Genomic DNA, 24583 nt, shown 5'->3' with positions numbered 1-24583 from the left:
GTTGTATTATAATTTTTATATTTCAAATATGGAGGGAAAAGTCTATTGAAAACTACAGGTGATGCAACAAAAAGTAAAACTGGAGTTATACTCTTGGCTTGGGGAAAATAACTAAATGGTATCTAGGAGTATTGCTCTACAGGGCACAGTGTATGCGATTGCTCTCACAGACTCAGTAAACCACATCACAACTATTGTCATCTTTGTTTACCCAAAGTAGACATGAGTATTTAAAGTCAGAACAATGCTGCCCTAAGGTTATATATAATACTCCCTTTGCGGAAGAGCAGTAAATTACTTCAACTGAAATTTTTTTTTTCTTCCAAAATTAAAGGAGAAAATAGAAGGAAATGAGTTGAGGAGAGATGACTAGAAAATAGTCACGTTTCCAAAGAACTTCTGGGCATAAATAACTAAGGAGGGCAGCATGGAGTGCCAAGAGGCAGGGCAGACTTGCGCTGTTTATTGTTTATCACCTAACTAGTTGTGTGTTTGTTTTGTGGCTTCTTCTCCCTTTTAGGCTGTATCAGCTCTCCAAAGCTGGGAAGCTCTGTGTTCCAGCCATGAATGTCAATGATTCTGTTACCAAACAGAAGTTTGATAACTTGTACTGCTGCCGAGAATCCATTTTGGATGGGTATGTTGAAATGTATACATTCAGACTTGCAGGGACTAGTGATATTTGTTTGACGTATTAGTCTGATACCTATAGCTTGCCCTTGTAGTCTTCCTCCTTTACATGTTATTAAAGGGGCCCATTTCACACTGATCTCAGCCAGCTTTCAATTGAATTTCTCCTGGACACTGCCCTACCCTTGAATTTGGTATAAAGGGACTGAGTTGTAAGTGATGTTTGAGATGAGCCCTTGTCTGTTTCCACAGCCTGAAGAGGACCACGGATGTGATGTTTGGTGGGAAACAGGTGGTGGTGTGTGGCTATGGTGAGGTAAATAGTTGGCTCTTGTCTCTGTCTTATTAGAAGGGCTTTAGAGAAACATGGGATAGAGACAGTCTAGAAACACTGATGAATGTTTTTTGATGCTGTGCTTGGAAATAGTGGCAAAAGTCCTTTTTATATTCATGAATTAAAGGCAGAATGTATTAAATTTTCATATTTTACCAGTTTATCTTATTAATTGATGTCAGCATTACTGCCTCCAACTTAAAACCTTTTATAAAATAAAATTCAAGTGAATAAGTAACATTTTATCCCCATCTTATGACTTGCATTGTAATGCAGAAACTGAAATAACATTATAGTTGAATATCTTTAAACTGGACTAGGCCCTAGGAAGTTTCATTGTCTTCAGCAGTGGTTCACTGAAGTTCTTGGGCTGCTGGGTATTGAGTACACACATTGGAAGTGAGTTTTACCAGGTTTTTATGGAGTAAATCAGTTGTTCATGTTTGATCTTGTTTTCGTAATGGTAACTCTGACCCAAAGCCTCCCTCTTCCCACCTCTTGTTGTGACTTGTCTGCTAAGTTATCTCTAATTGAGGTTCGAAGCCTTGTGTGGGTTTCTTTCTGCCCCAGCTGGGCTGGAGTGTTCACTGGATGATGACTGATTTAAAGAAGCTAATTCCCACCTTCTCAAAAGCTTGTCTGCCCCAATGATCGTGCATGTCTTCTTAGACCTGGCAACTTGGACTTTCCTATATCCTGCAGGTAGGAAAGGGCTGCTGTGCTGCCCTCAAGGCCCTTGGAGCAATTGTCTACATCACAGAAATTGACCCCATCTGTGCTCTGCAGGCCTGGTAAGGTGGAGTACTGATAACACTGTTAGGTTTGATATCCATGCTTTGTATTTCTGAGAGCTGGTGGCTGATCCACTCTGTTGTTTTTGTAGAAATATTCCAGGAAAAGAGAGTAAGATACTTTATTCCCTTCACTCTAAGCCATTTATGGGACCTCTTGGCATTTTCTCTTCCTGAGTAGTCTTGTGGGGCTCGGCAGAAGCCAGTCTGTAGTTCACTATAGCTCATCATTTACCATTTCTGGGATGGAGCATTAGCTTTTACTTGAGAAGGGGATTTTGTTGTCTAATTTTGTGGCCATTTCAGAATGATTTGTCAGTGTGAGACACACAACACATTTTGCTTTGCTTATAGTGTGGCATTCTTTTCTTGCAGCATGGATGGGTTCAGGGTGGTGAAGCTAAATGAAGTCATCCGGCAGGTGGATGTTGTAATAACTTGCACAGGTGAGCAGCAGTGCTTTGGTGCATGGGGAACTTTGCTAACTCCCAGGCTAAATCTCAGAAGTGACACAGAAGGTGAGACCTTCTCGGTGTGCTCAGTGTTAGACTTAGAGTGAGTTCTCAGAACTTTTAGCATTTTCCAAAAGAGCTTTTTACCATGGTGATTTTTCATATTACTCAGTCTTAAGGCCAAATAATTGAGCTCAAGCATTTTCTGTGCACATCTTTCTCACAATGTGCACGAGATCTTTAATGGTTAGCAAGTACCTTCCAAGTTAGTATTCTTGTTGCCCAGCATCTCTTTTTCTTCAGACACTCTTCTTTATTTTTAGGAAATAAGAATGTAGTGACACGGGAGCACTTGGACCGAATGAAAAATAGTTGCATTGTATGCAATATGGGCCATTCCAACACGGAAATCGATGTGGTAAGGTTTCTCTCCATTACAGCTAGGCCTTCCTTTGCATTTATTTCACTAGAGCCACAACCAGCTGTCTGTTCTTCCTTCCAGACCAGCCTCCGCACTCCAGAGCTCACGTGGGAGCGCGTACGTTCTCAGGTGGACCATGTCATCTGGCCTGATGGCAAACGGGTTGTCCTTCTTGCAGAGGTAACACACCGCCGACTGCAGGCATGTGTTAGATGCATGAGTAAGGAAAGGGAAGGAGTGCAAATACTAGTTCTACGTTCTGGTGAATTCTGTCTTTGGATAAAAGATGTATTTTCCCAGTTGTCTGTCCCCTAAAAGAAAAGCACACCAAGAAAACCTCCTTTTTGTTAAGTACATGCACTATTTCCAGCCCTTAGCCAATTTCAGCCTTCACGATGATTTGTAAAGAGGGTAAAACCTACAGCCCTGATCTAAGTGGAGTGCAGAGAGGTGTAAAGTCTTTCCTGTTGGAAAGACTTTGGTGCCATTAGAATCTGGGAAAAGGCATGGCTCATCCTGTCTTTTCTCTTCCCAGGGTCGTTTACTCAATTTGAGCTGCTCCACAGTTCCTACCTTTGTTCTTTCCATCACGGCTACAACACAGGTATGTGGCAAGATGCCTGGTTTTCATCCACTGAGATGGGAGATGTGGGCACACACAGATAAGGGCTCTGATGACTTTTACTCTCTGTTCTTACTGACCTATTACCTTTTCCATGTCCTAAGTTGTTGAAATTCACATTTTTCCTTTGAAGATATGTGATTGTGTCTCTGAATTGCGCTCAGCTGAAATTATAGTGTTCCAGCTTAGTTATATTTAGTTTGTTCTTTTGTTTGAAACTAAACAAAAACATCACTTTCTCTTATATCATCTAGCCTTTATCTCAGGTCAGAATCCTGGGTGCACTCAGATGACCAATCAGTCATGCTTATCCTAAAGTGCTCTTAAATCTAGTTTTATTTTATGTCCTTGTCTAAGAAATGCTTTGTTCTCCTGCCCTCTGTCTTACCTTAGGCGTTGGCACTGATAGAACTTTATAATGCACCAGAGGGACGCTACAAACAGGATGTGTACTTGCTTCCTAAGAAAATGGGTGAGTGAATACTGAAGCCTGCATGGTTTTATAAAATGACTTTCCTAAAGCACTAGCTGTAGAGTCGGCTCTGGTTACTCTTGTACTGCCGGGGCTCAGGAGACACTCTATTAGCATCATGAGCCTCCATTTCTGTGAGAAGTAGTGTAAGAGTAGTACTTTGTAATTACAGAATTATAGTAAGAATCCAAGCTAAATAAGAAGATGCTCTTAATTCTCAAGCTCCTTCCAAAACTCACCATACTTCCCAGTGCAAGTAAGCACAGTGTAGACCAAAGTGAGAGAGACAGAAGCAAGTTGTACTATCCATCCAATGTCTGGATTGGCAGATCACCTCCATCCCAGCCTATGTGCCTCATAGAACTACTTACACTTTGCTCATGTGGCATAAAGCCTGTCTTGTCCTTTGCTTTTTACATACTGGCACCCACCCCATACTTAAGCCAGTTCACATGCCTGGCTTTACACTTAAAAACAATTTGCATATTGGGGAGATGCTAGTAGTTAAGAGTACTTACTACTTTTGCAGAGGACCCAGGCTCAGGTCCCAGCAGCCGTTTACTGTCTCACAACCATTTTGTACTGGGTAAGGAACTCTATGACTTCTTCTGGACTCAGAGAGCACCAGGCACAGATGTGGTCCAAGTGTATACATACAGGAAAACAGCGTGCATACACATAAAATTTTCTTAACTTATTTTATATTGCTTTTGGATATTTTGTTGTTGTGTATTTCTTTATGTGTATGAGTGTTTTACATACATATATACGTGACCACAGGCATTCCTGTTGCCTGTCAAAACCAGAAGAGGGTATCAAAATGGCTGGAACTGGATTTATAAATGGTTTGAGCTGCCACAGGGATGCTGGAAATCAAACGTGGGTCTTCTAAAAGAACAGCCAGTGCTTTTAACTGCTGAGTCATGTCTCTACTATGTAGTGTTTTTTGTTGTTGTTTTAAGAAATTATATTCATAAGTTAAGGAACAATACTAAATATGTATCTTAGAAATCCATCAGTCTAAGATAGGTGGCTTTAGGGATCCTCTGTTAAATAAATGTCGGTGACAGGAAGCTCTTTTAAGCCTATTGGATTCATTTTTATGGTTCATGATTTGATGATAGTTTAATAATAGTTAAAGAGGTTGCCACAGGAATCTGGGTATAGTATATGACATGGTTACCCATGGCAACTACTCAAGTAAAACCAAAATCTGAGGGGGAAGTACAAGGCACCCATTCGCCAACCTGGTACATGGCCCTCTGTTTGCCTAGTATATGTGCTTAAAAGAAATAATTTCCCAGAAGTACAGCTTTGAAAGCTTTCTTAATTAGGTAGCTATTTCAAGTTGTGGGTTCTATCAGGCTTGTTCCATTCCTCTTCTCTTCCCGAATAGTTTTAAGAAGTGAAAATAGAAGGAAGGCTGTACCTAAAGGCATGTCTGACGAGTCTACTGCCCTTACCACTTCTCTCCTCCCAGATGAATATGTTGCCAGCTTGCACCTGCCATCATTTGATGCCCACCTGACAGAGCTGACAGATGACCAAGCCAAGTATCTGGGACTCAACAAGAATGGGCCATTCAAACCTAATTATTACAGGTGACTCAAAAGAGAACAATGAAAAGCCCTCCCCCAGTATTAGGCCAACCACTTTAGCCAAGTTTCTTTAGGAAAGATAAGTGCCATGTCTGATATTTAAGAGTATAAAGCCACCACTGCAGGTTAGCAGGGCAATGACTAAGCTGCTCAGTATTGAATGCTTGCCTAGTGTAGTGAGGTTCAATCCCCAGCTCTGCAGAAAACCAGATTAACAAGGTAGTCAGAGAAAATGTGTATCCACCAGTAAATGTAAAGAAAGAACTAAGTATCTTAAGGTTTTTGAAGGTGAGCCTCACCCCAGAAGGAACCCACAAAAGAACCCCCAGTCTGGGCTAAGAGGAAGCTGGGAGGATGCTGGTCTCAGAAGGCATGTTTACAGGCCCGTCTCTCTCTTTCAGATACTAATGGACGCATTACAATGACCAGGCCACATGAACCACGCAACTCTGATAGAGTATTTTTTAAGATAACTTTTATTTTCTTCATATTACTTTCCTTTTGATTTTTTTCTATAATTACATTTTTGTTTTCTCATCTCATCATTTGAGTTTTGCAGACCACACAGGAACTTGCTCCATGGCTCTTTAGGTGAAGCTGAGGTCAAAGGTTTCTCACCCTAGTCACTAAAAGGTGTTAACTCTGCACTCCAGAAAGTCGATTCTTTAACCATTTCTGGGGACTTGATCGTATTTAGTTACCTTATTAACAGAAAATGCTACAGCATCTTCTGCTATGTGGGACAGTCTACAGTGTCTGAATTGCCTTAAAGGAGCCTGTTCCTAGCTGCTGGAACTAGAGCTCTTTCACTTCTGCAGAGGAGCCAGGATGGTACTTCCCAGCCAGGTAGGTTAGATGTAGGTGGTGCATGTCAACTTCCCGTAGACACTCCAAGCCCTGTTTCCTGTGTAAGGTGGCATGTCTGGCAGAGATGTGTTGCTTAAACTCAGTAGGTTCACTTGGGTTTGTAGTTCAGCCCTTTCACCAGTCTCTCTCATTGTTCTAGTTTTAACTAAACTGCATTCTATCAAGTTGAATTTTGTCCCTTAGCATTTATTTCTGTTATATTTCTTTTAATTAAGGAAAAAAAATTATTGTTACCCCCTGAGGAACAGCTCAGATGGTTAGTTACCAATATCTCTTTTGAACCTTTGAAGCAAAGTGTGAAGAGTTGAGGCTAGAAAAATACTAGTCTCAGACTCGGGTGTTTCCAGCTCATAGTTTATAGCGTCAGTGAACTGGAGCCATAAGCAAAATTTCTCAGCTCTGCCTCACGCAGCTTATGCTGACGGCTGATTTCCTGAGCCATTACTCAGTATAAAACACTGAGCCCTGTCTTTAGGGTTTATCCTTTAAGAGCAAACTTGTGGGCAGCTGTGCTTCTGCAACCTAAACTATTTGAAGGGAAGTCTGTATAGATGGAAGAAAGAATGATAAATTGGGCCAAGGTGAAACAAATACAACTGTATAATCTGTAGACCTTGTCTGGTGTTAGTTTTATAGACATGGTGCCACTTTTGATTGACACTTGCCACAAAAATAGAAAATAAAAATTATAAACTGAGATCTTAAAGAAGACTTGGAAAAGTACATTCTGATTCATGCTCTAAGAGAATTCCAAGAGGCCCTCTAAAAATTAGAGAGACTTTTTCCCAGGCCGTGCACCCCGCTTGCCAGTATCTCTGCATGGTCAAACGAGCTTCGTGCTCACAAGCTTTAAGTATATAATTATCCAGGATTTTAAGTCCTCAGCGTGTTCTAGCTTGTGATCCTTCAAAGATGGGTTATGTGTTAATGATAGGTACTAGAAATGTTTACTTCTCTCTTTCCGCTGATCAGAGAAACAGGCATTAAAAACACAAAAACAGGAAAGGAAAGCTTCTACCCTGCACCTTCCTTGCAGGGAACAATTATCTTGCCAAAACTTCTTTCCCCTACATCTCCCATTTCTCCATACTCAGTCCCTTCCTGCTCCTTGCCAATGTGATCATGCTTTCTTCTCTATAGATGCTAACATTTGAAGACCCCTTTCCTAGGGCACTTAACCATCCAGTCAGAACACCACATTCAGTAGGGACTTATCTTGGCTAACAGCAGTGTATCCATCTGGTCAGCCCTACTGAAGGGAAGGGGCCAAGTTCCTGCTGCCCTCTAATCTGCCCTCTGGTCCTCTATCTATTACTGTGTCCATAGGAATAATAGGTAAGGGCTAGTCTCTGTCAAGCCATGTAACAAAGGACACTGAAAAATGTCTGGCATCAGAGGGAACATTTGGAGACCAACTTGGGAGGAAAATATTCATTTTTGTGTTGAATGATTTTTAATGAATGCAATATTAATCCTTGCAGATGAGCAATAATCATTAAAATCAATTAAAGATGATATGACATTTGGTAGTCTTGTGTCTTTTTTGGTTAAATAGCAAAACTTCATTAGACCCTGTTTCCTAGGATGAGATAAGCCATTTGAAGACAAGGTATGTCTTATGTAAGCTGGCCTCAGACTTCTTGGATCAAGTCATCCTGACTCAGTCTTCCCAGTAGCTGGGACTATAGCATTAAACCAGTGCACCCTACTATCATTAATTAATGTCTTAAGTTGCTATGATATGAATATTGAATATCCTCCTAAAATCTGATGTCACTGTTGAGCAGTACACTGGAACCTTTAGGAGTCAGGACCTAGTGGAAGGTGTTAGGTCACTAGAAGTTTGCCCTTGGAAAGAATGGTATGCCATCACCCACTGACCTACCTAGTGAGACGAGCAGTTTTGTTTCCACCTTGAATTTTTGCTCTATTGTTCTGCCTTACATAGACCCCAAAGCAATGTGGCCAGTCAGTCATGGACTGAAACCTGCCTTTAGCACTATAAGCCAAAAAATTTTTATCTCTGTAAGTTAATTATTTTGGGTATTTTCATAGTGATGGAAAGCTGAGTAATGCATATGGATGTCTGTCGTAATTCTTGCTGCTGAAAAGAGCATTGATGTCTCAATTGATAAGTTCTTGCCTTGCAAGAATGAGGAAATAGATTTCTTTCCCAAAACCCAAGTAAAAAATGTGGGGTGTGTTGGCACTTATAATCCCAGCATTGGGGAGACAGACAAGGAGAATTCCTGGCACTCACTGGCTAGGCACTCTAGCCTAATTGGGGAGCTCCAGGTCTGTGAGCTGCCCTATCTTGAAAGAGGAGAATTCTGTACCTAATAATGACTCCTAGGATTATTCTCTGGTCAATAAATGCACACATATTCATATAAATAGGCCTGTATGTGTGCACACATAAACCAGTTTGTGAAGCTGGGCATTCTATAGAGAATAGAAATTTGCTCTCACATTTCTGGAAACTGAAATGTCCAGGATGAAGTAATCAGCAAACTGATGATTACAGACTATTCTCTATTTCCAAAATGGTCCCTCTCAGCATTGTCACAATGAGAATCCAAACAAGACCTAACACTTTCTCCTAGTCCATTCAAATGATGTAATAAAAAGCCACATATGTAATATCATATTGGTGAATCAGTTTCAACTGGATGAATTAAAAGGAGTACATTCAGGCCACAGCATTCTGCCCCAGCCTCCAAAATCCATAGGTTTGGTTGGTTCTTTAATCTAGAAAATAATCTCGTAGTTCCAAAAGTCTTAACTCCAGCACCAGCTCAAAAGTCTAAATCTAGAGGCTTGTCAGATTCAATATGGTAATAAGACATAATTCATCCTGAAACCAGTTGCTCTCCATCTGTGAGCCTGCAAAACTAAACATTGGGCATTTCCAAAGTGTACAGATAACATAGGCTTTGGATAGATACTCTTTCTTCAAAAGAGATGCAAAGAATAATTACAGGTCCCAATTAAAACCTATCTCCTGAGCTTCCCTAATTTAAAGCCTCGTTCACCTTAGTTGCTAAGAGGCAACTAAGACTACCAACCCCCAAACTATAACAGTGGGCTGTAGCAAACGTCCTAGGCAGTTTGTTCACCTGCCTTCAGGCTGTAGCATCCATCCACTTCTACTTGAAAAGGCTCTAAATCAACTTTGGGACAGCCTCTGAAGGTTCAGACTTCGCATCAAATACAAGGATGCCTAGAAGTGAAAGACCAGCTCTGACTGGAGGATGAGGCCTAACAAGATGTCAGACTCACTTGGGACCTAACTCCCAGTTCTTAGAGTCTGCCAGATCTTAGATCTGTCCACCTCATGCCTGCCCAGCACAACACTTGATTAGCTTACATGTGTAGGAACAATTGACATGATTTAAGAGATGAGCTGATTGAGTAAGAATGGTTTATTAATTGTAGGAGCTTTATAAAATATGAGGGACACACATGGAAAACCAGCTTACCTGTAATTTTTAGTTCTCGTGATCCAATGCCCTCTTCTGGTTTCTGCAGGTACCTGCACACACATACACATAAACACATGCAAACAGAGACTATTTAAAAAAAAAAAAAAAAAGATTACTCTTGCTTCAAGAGGGATGCCATGAGTTCCCTACTTGGCAAGGGACTTTCTTGAACTATTCAAATGACAAAAACTATTTCATTTAGTAACACAATATTGCAGGAGGACTTGACTCCAGTCCAAGTGAGTACATACCAGAGTAAGGATTGGCAGATGGCCTTCACCCACATCCCACCAACCCAAAGCTATACTTACCTCCTGGTCATTACTTATGATATGGAATACAGTCTCTTCTATAGTCCATGCTGGCCTTGAACTCACTGTCCTGCCCCAGCCTTCCAATTAGTGGGACTACAGGCTTGTTACCCTACCTGAGATAAAGGGGTCATTCTTTACTTTGAGTTACCAAGGCCCTGTGGAGCAGTAATAGGCCTTCCTTTACAGTGAAATACTCAACTGTCAGAGCCATCTAGGAGGCGCTAAGGCTAGCAGGTGACTTTCCTAGATATTTCCTAGAAAATAACTTTCCTAGGTATCTTTGATAGATATGATGGGTGAGCTCTGAGAGGTATCGTTCCCAGAGACTTCATCTCAGGATTGATTGTTGCTTGCAGCTGGTATGCCTTTTTGTGTCATTACTACATAGTCTAATGATTCCTGATAATAAGGAATACAGTGAGCTTTCATAATAACACTAAAGAGAGAAATAGGTTTGGGACGAATTTGTGATCAAGAAAAAACATTCTATGTCGGATCCAAGGACAAAACCACAAGTATGTACTATGATAAAGGGAAGTTATGGGAAACTATTGCTTTGAACTTATAATGAGCTTATAGAATGAAACACTACTTTGAACTTAACTATCAACCTCTTGTAATTTCCCCCTTTATCATTTTATCTATGAGGTAACTTTGTAAAGAACTTTTGTCTCAGAAGGTGTAAGAAGGCCAGAGAGAAGGACTACAGTGTGGCATTTGGGGCTGTGGCCCATCCACCCACCAAATGTATGTGTGTGGCTTGGGGGACTCTGCCCAATCCACCAAATGTATGTATGTATGTATGTATGTATATGTGTGTGTGTATGTATGTATATGTGTGTGTGTATGTATGTGTGTATATATGTAAATATGCATGAACACTTGTGGAGTTGATGAGACAAGTGGTCCAGCCCAACAAGGGGGTGTGTGTGTGTGTGTGTGTGTGTGTGTGTGTGTGTGTGTGTGTGTGTATTGCCTGTGTAAAAGATTTTAATTCTTTTTTTCTCTGGTTCATGAAGAGTTAATGAGTTCCAAACCTCTCTCCTGGCCAGCAAGAGGGAAAAGAAACCAGTGCTTAAAACCACAAAATAGTAAGAGAAAGTTACAGAGAAAGAAACCAGTCTCCTTGTTTGTTTGTTTGTTTGTTTGTTTGTTTGTTTTCGAGACAGGGTTTCTCTGTATGCCCTGGCTGCCCTGGAACTCACTCTGTAGACCAGGCTGGCCTCCAACTCAGAAATCTACCTGCCTCTGCCTCTCAACTGCTGGAATTAAAGGCGTGGACCACCACTGCCCCACGAAACCAGCCTTTTTAAAGCACAAATACTAAGAGAAAAGAAACCAGCAGGTAAGAGCACTGACTGCTCTTCCGAAGGTCCTGAGTTTGGATCGCAGCAATCACATGGTGGCTCACAACCACCCATAATGAGATCTGACGCCCTCTTCTGGTGTGTCTAAAGACAGCTACAATGAATTACACCAGAGCAAGTGGGGCCAAATAAAGTGAGGCTGGCAGAGGTCCTGAGTTCAATTCCCAGCAGCCATACACATGATGGCTCACAGCCATCTGTACAGCTACAATGTACTCATACATATAAAATACATAAATCTTTAAAAAAAAATAACAGTACTTATTAAAGCACAAACAATAAGATTATAAGGCCAGGGATCATCAGTCTTTCACCTTTATCTGATGCTGTGTTCCACCCAGTCCCGTTCCCCTACAGGCTGGGGCAGGCTCACGGCACCTAACAGGTCTCTTCTCTACTGAGAATCACCAATTACTTTTATGTAATATGGATAACATCAAAAATGCTAATTGGGTCAGGCAGTGGCGACACATGCTTTTAATCCCAGCACTTGGGAGGCAGAGGCAGGTGGATTTCTGAGTTTGAGGCCAGCCTGGTCTACAGAGTGAGTTCTAGGACAGCCAGGGCTACACAGAGAAACCCTGTCTCAAAACAACAACAACAAAACAAAACAAAAAACAAAAAAATGCTAATCATAGACATAAAACATCCTGCCCAAGTTATTTCAGAGAACTCAATCCTGACTAAAACTGCTCATCCATATGCCTTCTCTGGGTATGAAGAGTTCCTGATTCCTTAAAATGGTCCTTGTGAGGTACTATACAAATTGTTTTGTTTCTAGAAATCTTATCAGCTTCTGAGACATGAGGAATTTCTACTTAGTCCTAAGAGCTACAAGCCTGTTAAAAATGTGAAGGATCTAGGTGAGACTGATCAGTGGTTAAGAGCATTGACTGCTCTTGAAAAGGTCCTGAGTTCAATTCGCAGTAACTACATGGTGGCTCACAACCATCTATGTAATAGAATCGGATGCCCTCTTCTGGAATGCAAGAGTACATACAGACAGAGCACTCACACATAAAAAAATACAGAAGCAAAACAAAATGTGAAGGCTCATCCTCTGATGAGCTCTACTCTGAGTGGAAGGGTATCCCAGCCTTGTTGCTCCCACTACTGTGACTCTCAAGGGCTCACAGCAAAACAAAGATGACAGACTACCCTAACTAGTCCTGCAACCCTAGGGAAGGCTTCTCTTCAAAAGGGACTGTAGAAGCCAATTATCAGGTAAGTAATATGATTAAAGGCTTCTGCCTGGAGACCTCTTGAAGGTTTTCTTGTTAATAGTTTTTCTTAACTGGCTTTGCTGTTGCAGGCCAATCCTAACCCACTTCACCCCGCACTAACCTCTTTCTAAATCATGTTATCCTAATTCCCCCTAACAAATGATGGAATAATACTATTCACATCCTCCTCACCTGCTACAGTTTGGACTTTCCCCATAGCCTTGTGTGTCCAAACACTTGGTCTCCAGCTGATAGCTCTGTGTTGGGAGATTGTGAAACCTTTGGGGCATGAGCTCTAGCTGTTGTCTGTGGGTCACTGCAGGCAAGTCTCTGGGTAATTTGCTAAGATAACAGGCACTTCTCTATCCTGTGTTCAGACAAGATGCCAATGGTGTTGGACTGAAGCCATGAGTGGGAATCCTTATGTTGCTTCTGCCTGGTATTTTGTCACAGAATGGGGAGAAAAGTAAATTATAAAATAATAATAACAATGCTTCACAAAAGCCTTAGGCAAAAGTCTGGCTAGTTGCTGGATTTGCCACCAACATCCACATCTGGCTCTTTTTACTTGAAATTCTTGCAAACATAAAAGTAGTCTCTTTAGACATATTTTTTTCCAAGCAAAGCTTACCCACCCTAATCCTACAGTGTCTCTAGACAGCTAAACAAAATAATTTTTGTTCATTTCTATTCCAAATGGTCTGGCTTACTAACATAGTCACAGATACTAAATCAGAGACCACTTAATCTAAAAGGACTTACGCTATGAGAATGACCCCAGGAGATCCCAAGACCATTTTCTCAGGTACTTAGGGATGGAATTTTATTTGCTACTATAACCAATCCTCTGAAAAAAAAACAAACAAATAAAGCCAGCATCCTCCCACTCTGCCGCTTCCTTCACAAGGCCTCCATTGGTTGTATGCACCATCCTGTAAAATTGTTCTCTATCAAAAGACATTTGTCAATTGGGTGTGATATCACATGCCTCTACTCGCAGGCAGATCTCTGAATTCAAGGCCAGTGTGGTCTACAAGTGAGTTTCAGGTCATCCAGGGCTACACAGAGAAACCCTGTCTGGTGAAAAAAAAAGGGGGGGGGGACAAGATGGCTGGCCCCAGGTCTAATGACTTGAGTTGCTAGAACCCTTGTGGTAGGAGAGAACCAACTCTCCTGAGTTGTCAACTGACCTCCATGAGCATGCTATTACACACACACTAAGCATACGTAATTTTTAAAACATTTTTGGAACCACAGTAGGCAAGTACAAGTGATCACCAGATAAGAACACAAAGCACCAAAGAAGAATACCCTCAGACCGTTATCCTGGATGGGCTTTCTCCTCTTCATATCATTACTCTCTCAAAATCCCACCTTAAGAAAATCCTAACGTAAACCAGGGCATAACCTTCTTTTCCTCGGGCCTGACATGTTGTTTCTTGCCCAATTCCAGGCTAAGGGTTAGTTAGTCCATGTATCAGTTGGAGTCAAGCGGCAGAACATTCACCTCAAACAAAACTGTAACTGTTTCTAAACCATGCCTTTCTCCTGAACACTACTTTTTCATCCTCTGACCATGGTTAAATGATTGCCAGAGGAACTATATTATTATGAAAACCATTTCACTGCTAGTATTTGGTCCCTGTGTTTTTAACCTTGTGTCCTAGTTTGCTTTCTCTTGTGATAAAATGACCAAAAGCAATTCGGGGAGGAAAGGGTTTATGTAGCACATTTATCCTGATCACAGTCCATCACTGAAAGAAGACCCAGCCAGAACTGAGGCCAGGGCCATGGAGTCTTGCTGCTTAGTGGTTACTTGCTGCTTACTGTCCTAATGGCTTGCTCAGCCTGTTTTCTCCAGCACAGGACCACCCAGCCAGGGGTAGCACTGCCCACACTGGGCTGGGCCCTCACACCAGTCATTAAACAAACAAACAAACAAAAGCACTGCCCAGACTTGCCCACAGGCCAACCGGAACGGGGCATTTTCTCATCTGAGACTCCCCCTTCCCAGATGACTCTAATCTGACGACCAACCTGCACATCTTGTAAAGTCCGTCTTAGGAGGCTCAGTATTTTCATGCTAAAATAATGATTTGGTCAAGTTTTTAGTTGTCACAACTCAAAACCCCCCTGTGATGCTTCTGGCTAGCCTAGACTGAACAACCAGAGATTTCCACTCTCAAAGCCAGCCAAGTCGGCTGCCTTGACTTCAGCAGAAAGAAGTCCCGAATGCCAGATGTCTGCCCTTCGACAACCTTTCAATCTGGAAGGGTGGAAGTCTCTGAAGCAGTGGTTCTCAGCCTGGGTCTCAAAAGACCCTTTCATAGGGGTCGTCCAAGATCGTCAGAAAATGCAGATACTTCTACTACCATTCATAACAGTAGCAAAATGACAGTTATACAAAAATAATTTTATGGTTGGGAAACTGTATTAAGGGGTCGCTGCAGTAGGAAGGTTGAGAGCTACTTCTCTGAAATGAGATGAGACAGTTAGGATAGCATGGTCTAGACAACTTCAAGACGCCTAAAAGCTATGCAACCGCAGAGAACATTACATCAGGGCATCGTGTGACCGCTTAGAGAAAACCCTCCGCCAGAGACCACTGTGGTCAACAGACAAGTTCTAACTGTTCTTTGCTTTGTCACAATAGCATTTCCATATTATTAGCACTGTGGTTTTGACCAGTCCCATCATAGATCTGATGCCATGACACATCTAAAAACCACATGTAAGAAACAGGAAGGGGGAGCAAATCGTATTCTGAGAAAATTGCAGCCCATCTGGAAACTCCCCATCTTAGTCCATGAATAATCCTTCCCTCCATTGTCCATAAAATGTACTGTCCGGGGGTTAGAGAGATGGCTCAGTGGTTAAGAGCATTTATTGCTCTTGAAGAGGACCTGGCTTGGATTCCTAGCACCCACATGCTCACTCACAACTGCTGTGACTCCAGTTCCAGGAGATATCAGGCTTCTTCTGACCTCTGCAAGCTCCTCTACACATGATGCACATAATCCAGTCAGGCACCATGATCTGGCTCACAGTTCAGAGCGGTTTCAGTCAATCCAATGGAGAAGGCAGGGTGAAATGGCTCTGTCCACAGCAGTAGCAGTAGCTGATAACAGCTGCTTATGTGGAGGTGTACCCAGAGATGGAGTGAGCAACCAGCACCAGGGGCTTCGCTGTAGATTAGTAGTAGAGTTCTTGCCCAAAATGCACATGATTCTGTGCTTCAGCCTCAGTACCATGAAAATGAAATTAAATGAACTACTAGAACCCAGGCCTACTGAAACAAATTTTCTCTTTTTCTTTCTGTTTGTTTTTGGGCTTTTTTTTTTTTTTTTTTTTTTTTTTTTTTTTTTTTTTTTTTTTTTTTTTTTTTTTTTTTTTTTTTTTTTTTTTTTTTTTTTGGTTTTGTTTCGTTTTGAGACATGTCTCCTCTGTGTAGCCCTGGCTATACTGGAACTCACTCTGTAGACCAGGCTGGCTTTAACATCCTGAGTACTGGGATTAAAGGTATATGCCACCACTGTTGGGTGTCTGAAACAAATTTTCAAAGTCATGAAATTTTTGCAGTCAGCATCTCTCCAGATGAAACATGCATTTAATAGGGGGAGCTGGAACTTAGCCCCTAGACTTTGGGGCTCCCATGGCCTTTTCCTATGTTGTTCTGTATCTATGAAACTGCTCCCGATTCTCTTTGATATGAGACCTGTGTCCTGTATTGACAGTTTGGATCCCCAATGTGGGACCCCAAGAACGATCCGCATTCACCAGAGAAGTCACCCAGATTGGTACCAGGTACCAACGTAGGTTTGTTTGCCTGAGCATCCATGTCAGCTTCTCTAAGATGGTTGCTGACCTGACAACCTAACATTTGCCTCAGAACACTTGTTTACTTGAGTGCATTTTGGTCAGGACATTTCTTTGATAGTGTTGGCCTCTTTTTGTTTGGTTTTCCACATGCCAAGCCCTCAATATCTAAGTTCATGGCTTCCCTGCATCCTTTCCTACTCATTACAAATGCCTCTTAGTTTAGAAATTCTACCAGTGAGGAGTCATGAAGAAGAGGGTGCTGAGAGGTAGAGGCAGAACAAAGGTGTCAGGGGGAGCTAGCTCCTCAGGACATGCAGTGGCTGCATAGGGAACCCAAGACAGCATGCACTATTCCTGCATTGAAAGAAACCTTATTTCCTCAGCTCGGGAGATGTAAGAGGTGCTTACCCAGCGCCCTGACCTTTTGTGTTCTCAAAACTGTGTGGAATGAATCCAAAATGCAACAGGAGAAACCAACCTTGCAGTGACCCCTATGGGAGTTACATAAGCAGTATGGAAATCTGATCCAAAATGTGAATTTAGCTAACACAGAAGGCTGCAATTTTCAGGAAAAAATTAAAAGACATTAAAATAGGGGCTGGAGAGATGGCTCCGGGATTAAGAGCACTAACTGCTCTTCTAAAGGTCCTGAGTTCAATTCCCAGCAATCACATGGTGGCTCACAACTATCTGTACTGGAATCTGATGCCCTTCTTCTGGTGTGTCTGAAGACAGGGACAGTGTACTCACACATAATAAACAAACAACAAATGAATAAATAAATAAATAAATATTTTAAAAACTAAAATAGGAAACCAAAATTCAGGGAAGAAAGAAATGTTTGGAGAAAAAATGCCATTTGGTTTCCCAGATTTTTTTTATTTCTAATAACTATGATAATTTAACTTGCATTTTTTAAAAGTAGGGAACATTCCCAGATAGTGTGTGTGTATGCCTGTGTGTGTGTGTGTGTGTGTGTGTGTGTGTGTGTGTGTGTATACTCACACACACTTGCATTAAACTAAAAGTCCTGACAGTAGGACTAAATACTATAGGAGAACAGTCTATTTAAGTAACATGTAAGAAAAAAATAATAAAGTTTCTGATTTTCAAGGAATTTTGAGAGGCAGAGAGAGGAGGATTTCCATATGTTCCAGGGCCTACATGTTATGGCCTTCTCTCTCAAAAACAAAATGAACAGAGACAAATTTGGAAATTGTAGCAAGTGTTTTAAAGAGAGCTATTAAAGAAAAGCAAATTCATCTAAAACTTGTAGAGATTGTGTCAAAATTAAAAATGAAATCTGAGGAGCCCTAAATTACTCTCATCTCCTTCGATCTTGCCTCTTCCTCTCCTTCTGCTCTCTGCTCCCAGGGAGAAATGCTGTGTCAAAGTGCAAAGTTGTGGGGCTGGAGAAATGACTTTGCCAGTAAAAGCTCCTTGCCCAAGGCTGATGACCTGAATCCAGTTCCCAGGGCCCACAAAGTGGAAGGCAAGAACTGACTTCTATATGCACACCATGACATGTGTATGTTCTGTTCACATATGCACTCGTTAAATAAAAACATAATTTTTAAAACGAAAATATTGGTGTGCCTTTTTATAGTTCAGTCCTGCAGAGACTAGAGAAAAGAATCATTGGTTAAAAGAGCATTGCTGTTCTTCTAGAAAACCCAGGTTCAAGTCCCAGAACCTACTCAATACCCTGTAACCAGTTCCAGAGTACCACTCTTCTGGCCTCTGTGGGTACCAGACACATACACGGTACTCAGAAATACATGTAGGCAAAGTGCCTGTCTCAACTTGCGTTACTATACTGTGTGGAAACATTATGACCAAGAGCTAGTTCTGGAGAAAGACTTTATTTCACTCACACTTCTGAGTAACAATCACCTGAGGAAAGTCAAAACAGGAACACCAGCAGGGCAGGAACTTGGAGGCAGAAGCTGGTGCAGAGGCCACAGAGAGGTGCGGCTTACTGGCTTGCTCATCACGGCCTGCTCAACCTGCTTTCTCATAGAACCCTGGACCACCAGTGCAGGGGTGGCACCACCCACAATGGGTTGGGCCCTCCCCCATAAATCACTAATGAAGAAAACGCTCTACAGGCTGGCCTACAGTCAGATCTTATGGAGGCATTTTCTCAGTTGAGGCTCCCTCCTCTCTGATGATTCTAGCTTGTGTCAAGTTGATATAACACTAATCAGTACAATACCCATGTGCACGTAATATAAAATTTAAATTAAAAAAAAATATGAGATTAAGCCTGGAGGGAAAGGCAATCCTGATACTGTCTATGCACTTGGATTATATTATCTTGGTCCATGAGCATGAATGTTTGAGTGCCAAATTTTTGACACATTATATGTAGCATGCTTGTATTAAAAAAAAAAAATCTTCCCCCAAAATGTTCAATTCAAAATGGCTCATATGCAAGCAGTCATATGAATTGAGTCCAAATGCCTTTTAATTCATAGAACTTGTGGTAGTTTATATTGTCAACTTGGTAGATTGCAGAATCACCTGGGAGATAAGCCTATGGACACACATGGGGAGAACTATCTTGCTTATATTAACTAAGGTAAGAAGAACTGCCAACCATAGGTGTCTCCATTGCCTGACTGCGGTCCTGACTGATATTAGGGGAAGCTGAAAGGGAGCATGCTCTCATCCCCTCTGCTCTCTGAGTGTGGACTTGATGTGCCAAGATACTGCCGGCTGCCACCACCTCCGTGTCCCTGACACGATGGGCTGTACCCTGAACTGAGCCAGAAGGAGGGCTTCGCTCCCTGAGGCGACATAGCAACAGGAGAAGAAAGTAAGCGAGGACTTAACAAACCTAACAAACTAGCTCATTAAAATGTGTTGGTAAGAAAACCTACAAGTGCCTCCCAGAGAGCTGTGGTCACATTTGCCTGTGTTGATATTGTTATATATTTAAGGTATAATAGTCACATCTTATGTTTCAAATAGAGTCTTCTGGGGTTTTATTAAAATATAAAGTTATCTTATTGTCCTAAAAAGTAATTTTTATAAATTCAGAGATTTGTAAGGAAATCATGTATGAAAAAGAGGTATAGAAAGTTACAGGTATGGGATAGTATTTTGGTTTTGAAAAAAGGGTTTAAAGAGAAAAGAAAATGTTTTTAGATGAGAAAAGGCTCTGTATGTTATAATAAGATTTTGTCCTAAAGTTAAGAATTTTTTCCAGGGCTGGAGAGATGGTTCAGTGGTTAAGAGCACTGATTGCTCTCCCAAAGGTCCTGAGTTCAAATCCCAGCAACCACATGGTGGCTTACAACTATCTGTAATGAGATCAGATGCCCTCTTCTAGGGTGTCTGAAGACAGCTACAGTGTACTCACATATAATAAATAAATAAATCTTTAAAAAATAAAAAAAGAATTTTTTTCCAAAATGGAAAAGGAAAGATTTGGACCAAACTAAAAGTTTAAAGTATGTCAGAAGAAAGTTTGTGAAAAATAAAATTTAAGATAATATGTAAATTATTAACTTCCTCATAATTAAAGGCTATTAAAATCACCGTGGTTGGAGAGATTAGGAATCTTCCAGATAATCTGTGGTTAGGAATGCTTCCTGCTCTCCCAAAGGACCCACACTTGGTTCCCAGCACATATGTTGGGTGGCCCATAACTTCCTGTAATTCCAGTTCCAGAAGATCTAGAATCTTCTGTGGCCTCTTTGGGCATTGTATGGCAAACACTCACACAGACACATCAACAAAAATTTTAAGCATTTTTTTTTAGATATTTTCTTTATTTACATGTAAATTTCTCCTTTCCCAGTTTCCCCTCCAACAAACAAACAAACAAACAAAAACAACAAGAACAAACCCCTGTTGCCTCCTCCCTCCCCCTGCTTGCCACCCCATGCTCTTCCACTTATTGGCCCTGACATTCCCCTACACTGGGGCACAGAACCTTCACAGGGCCGAGGTCCTCTCCTCCTATTAATGATCAAATTTGCAATCCTCTACTATACACATGCTGCCAGAACAATCAGACCCACCATGTTCAGTCCTTGGTTGGTGGTTGAGACCCTGGGAGCACTGAGGGTTCTAGTTAGGTCATATTGTTGTTCGTCCTAAGGGTTCATCCAAACCTCTCAGCTCCATAGGTCTTTTCTCTAACTCCTTCATTGGGGACCCTGTACTCAGTTCAATGGATGGCTATGAGCCTCTACATCTGTATTAGTCAGGTACTGTCAGAGCCTCTCAGGAGATAGCTATATTTAGGCTGGCTTGTCCTTCCTTCAGTCTCTGCTCCTAGTTAATCTCTGCAACTCCTTCCGTGGGTATTTGGTTTCCCCTTTTAAGAAGGAATGAAGTGTCCACCTTTTGGTCTTCCTTCTTCTTGAGTTTCTGGTGGTTTGTGGGTTGTTCTTCCTGTATTCCAAACTTCTGGGCTAATAACCACTTATCAGAGAGTGCATACCATGTGTGTTCTTTTGTGGTTGGGTTACCTCACTCAGGATGATATTCTCCAGATCCATCCACTTCCCTAAGAATTTCATAAATTCATTGTTTTTAATAGCTGAGTAGTATTCCCTTGTTTAGATGTACCACAATTTCTGTATCCACTCCTCTGTTGAGGGAAAGCATTTTTTTTAAAGTTAGTATTTTGTTTTTAAAAAAAAAAAAACCCTAAGTACAAAATTAAACACAGATAACTAAAACTAAAACCTAATTTTCTACTTCTAGCAATAAGCCTTTACATTTACAAAAAAGCTTAAATAAAGAATGGGGATTTTATGTTTTGTTTCCTTATTGAATGGGCCATTTAAAACCTAGCAATTAGATTTTAATCCAGATTCCTCTGATTGGGATATAAAAGTGTGTATGTGTTCTCATTGGGTTGAAGTTTTCCCTCGACAGAAAGCTACTGCCTGAGAAGTGTAAAAAATTATTAGAAATAATTATTTCTATTTGGTGCATTTCTGCTAAATTATATAAGTATGGCACTTGTTTTACTCATCAAATGTTTAAATCTTTGTAAAATTTGGGCTATTGTACAATATTCTCATTGTATCTACAGTGATCTTTAATCCTCTGGATTGGTGGTTAAGTGAACATATAGTAACATAAAAAAATCAGTTGCTCTTCATATGCTTTGGCAGGTTGATATCCATGGGAGGCCTGCCCTTTTCTGAAGAGAAACAGAGGAAAATCAGATGGATTAGGGGGTGGGGTGGGGCAGGAGGGAAAACTGTGGTAAGGATATTAAAAAAAAAAAATCAGTTGCCAAAATTAACTGAAGCTCTCATCTTCCTTAGGCCAAAAATACACCCATTAATTCTAAATCCAATATTTACTTCTTTTGGGAAACATCAATTATCTCCTTGTAAAATAATTAATGGGTGTGCTGTATAGTTGTTATTTTCAGTTTGACATGAGCTAAAAAGCACCTGGAGGAGGAAACCTCAAGTGGAGAATGGCATGGGTCAGAAAGGCCTGTGAGTTGGTCTGTGGAACGAACATTTTCTTGCTTACTAATGGATGCAGGAGAGCCCAGCCCACTGTGGGTGGCACCATCCCTAGGCATCTATGGATGCAGGAGAGCCCAGCCCACTGTGGGTGGCACCATCCCTAGGCATCTATGGATGCAGGAGAGCCCAGCCCACTGTGGGTGGCACCATCCCTAGGCGTCTATGGATGCAGGAGAGCCCAACCCACTATAGGTGGTACCATCCCTAGGCATCTATGGATGCAGGTGAGCCCAGCCCACTGTGGGTGGCACCATCCCTAGGCATCTATGGATGCAGGTGAGCCCAGCACACTGTGGGTGGCACCATCCCTAGGCATCTATGGATGCAGGAGAACCCAGCACACTGTGGGTGGCACCATCCCTAGGCATCTAGTTTTGACAAGTATAAGAAAACAAGTAAAACAGAAGCCAGAGAGCCAGCAGCCAGTCAGCAGTCCTCTGTGGTTTCTGTCCCAGTGCCTGCCCGGACCTCCCTGGCTGTAACCTGAAAGTGTGAGAGGAAATAAACCCCTTTCTAACCTGAAGTTGCTTTTGGTCATAGTGTTTAGCATAGAAACAGAAAGGACAACAGGACAAAGGATTGAACTATTGCCCAAAGGGAAACATTGCACATTATTAGAAGAGACTGTTAAAATAATACCTATGGGCTAGAGAAATGGCTCAACAGTTAAGAGTACTGGGTGTTCTTCCAGAGGTCATGAATGATTCCCATCAACCACATGTGGCTGATAAGCAACTATAACATGGTCCAGTGTCCTCTTTTGGCATGCAGATGTGTGTGTGTGTGTGTGTACAGATAGAGCACTCATATACATAAAATACACAATAAATGGTCTTCAAAATAATAGCTACAACTCAAAATTGGTTACAGTCTTTCCACAAGGAGCTCCTAGCAGGCAACCAACTAAAGGGGGGAGAAGTAGAGCCAGGTAATGTTGTCAATTAAAAAAAGACAGTGCATCCAAGAAGAGAGGACCATGTCGGGAGCTTCTCACAGTCCCCAAAACTTCAGCATTTGTGTATCTCACCTCTAACTTTTGCCAACCTCTTCTAAGGACACAGCTAGGTGGACCCGAGAAAAGATGGCACATTTTCATCTACCTTAGCCATTAAGAACCCCAAGTAACTTAACCCAAAACTGTTGTCCCCCAACAGCTCTACCAAGTCTCTCTTTTATGACATAATTAAGTACCTTCACATTTAAATCTTTGTCCTAAAAGATTTCCCCCATCCCCTGGCTTTTTGAGACAGAGTTTCTCTGTGTAGCCCTTGGTATCCTGGAACTAGTTTTATAGACCAGGCTGGCCTCAAATTCAACAGAGATGCACCTGCTTCTGCCTCCCGAGTGCTGGGATTAAAGACATGCACTACCACCACCTAGCTAAAAGATTTACGTTTTTGTTTTATGTGTAAGGATGTGTGCCTGCACGTATGCCTGTGCACCATATGCCTGTAGTGTCTTTGTTTTATGTGTATGGATGTGTGCCTGTACATATGCCCGTGCACCATGTGCCTGTAGTGCCTTCGAAGTCTATAACTGTGTTGGGTAACCAGGAACTGGAGTTACCAGAAGTTGTGAGCCACCATGTAGGTGTTGGAAATGAAACTCAGGTCCTCCAGAAGAGCATCAATTGCTCTTAATCACCGAGCCATCTCTTTAGCCTCCTAGAGTGCCTCTAATTTAGCTGGTACTTCTAGAGCCAAAACAATAAACTTCTCTCTCCATTCCTCTGTAGAAAAACAAAAAAACAAAACAACAAAACAAACCTTACAAACAGAAAAGACTATTAGCTAGATCTGATCAATCATATGGATCACTATGCTGTTATTGATATGGGAAATGTTAAGATACGACAAATTTGTATTGGTCAGTGTGTTATAGCTGCCTGTATTTCCTGTCACTGTATAATCCATCCTGATTACTGTCTGCATGATGAATGTGGCTACATCCCCAATGGTATGGGTGTTAACCTTACCTATCAAACACACAAGCTCTAATTTATACGAGTGCCTTAATGAACTCAAATCCTAGATGCTATACACACTCCCATCAGGCCTGGAGTGTTCAGGAAGCCCTCTCATATACTAAGACTTTAGGTTGGTTAGGATGCCTGCTTCCTTCATCTGCTGCCTTTACTTCCTTAGGACATGGAACATTCTTGATTATTTTAACTTTGGATATAATAACTCCTATCATACATCCATGTACATGTTATGACAGATACAGAGGACAGAAAATGAGACCCACCCAGATCATGGTGACTAACGATGTTAAAACAACTCATCAACTTCCTCCTCAAGGCTTTCACAGCTATTTTCTTTCCAAGAGACTGCCTTCTTGCCCACTCTGTGTGATTTTTAAGGCAGCCTAGGAACCGGCCTTCCCAGCTCTGTAGAGTGTGAAAAACAAAAGAAAAAAAAAAAAGCCAACAACAACAACTCCCGTCCTCCAATGCTTTTTGCAGGTACAAGATGTGAAGCAACACCAGGAACTGACTACCCAGCCCTCCTCCCTCCAAAACCCCTCCATCTCCCAAAGCGGCAACTATGTTAAGAATTCTACAAGTTAGACTGTCTGATTATAACTTTGTTGTAGATAGTGAAAATGCTACAGGTGCTGAGCCAATTTGTCTTGGACTACTTCTGGTTCCCTAATTCATGATGTAACTCTCAACCTTCAGGGAGAAC

At 41.5% G+C, this 24583-nt stretch overlaps 1 protein-coding gene across 3 annotated transcripts in view; it reads left to right on the top strand.

Annotated features, from left to right (window-relative positions):
• Nucleotides 1–7709, top strand: part of Ahcyl1 (adenosylhomocysteinase like 1) — a 33982-nt gene extending 26273 nt beyond the window's left edge. For 2 of the 3 annotated variants that reach the window (XM_031375143.1, XM_031375144.1), the window contains exons 8-17: nt 521–637; nt 883–946; nt 1667–1755; nt 2131–2201; nt 2531–2625; nt 2710–2808; nt 3164–3232; nt 3644–3722; nt 5203–5323; nt 5722–7709. In XM_031375143.1, coding sequence (XP_031231003.1) covers nt 521–637; nt 883–946; nt 1667–1755; nt 2131–2201; nt 2531–2625; nt 2710–2808; nt 3164–3232; nt 3644–3722; nt 5203–5323; nt 5722–5728 — 811 coding nt within the window. In that variant the 3' untranslated portion in view covers nt 5729–7709. Of the gene's footprint in view, nt 1–520; nt 638–882; nt 947–1666; nt 1756–2130; nt 2202–2530; nt 2626–2709; nt 2809–3163; nt 3233–3643; nt 3723–5202; nt 5328–5721 lie in introns of those variants that run through there. The other variant, XM_031375145.1, reaches the window with a different exon arrangement.
• Nucleotides 7710–24583: the final 16874 nt, after the last annotated feature.

Source organism: Mastomys coucha, unplaced genomic scaffold (genome assembly GCF_008632895.1).
Source record: "Mastomys coucha isolate ucsf_1 unplaced genomic scaffold, UCSF_Mcou_1 pScaffold16, whole genome shotgun sequence".
Classification (NCBI taxonomy): domain Eukaryota; kingdom Metazoa; phylum Chordata; class Mammalia; order Rodentia; family Muridae; genus Mastomys; species Mastomys coucha.
This window is presented reverse-complemented; position numbering and strand designations above follow the sequence as displayed.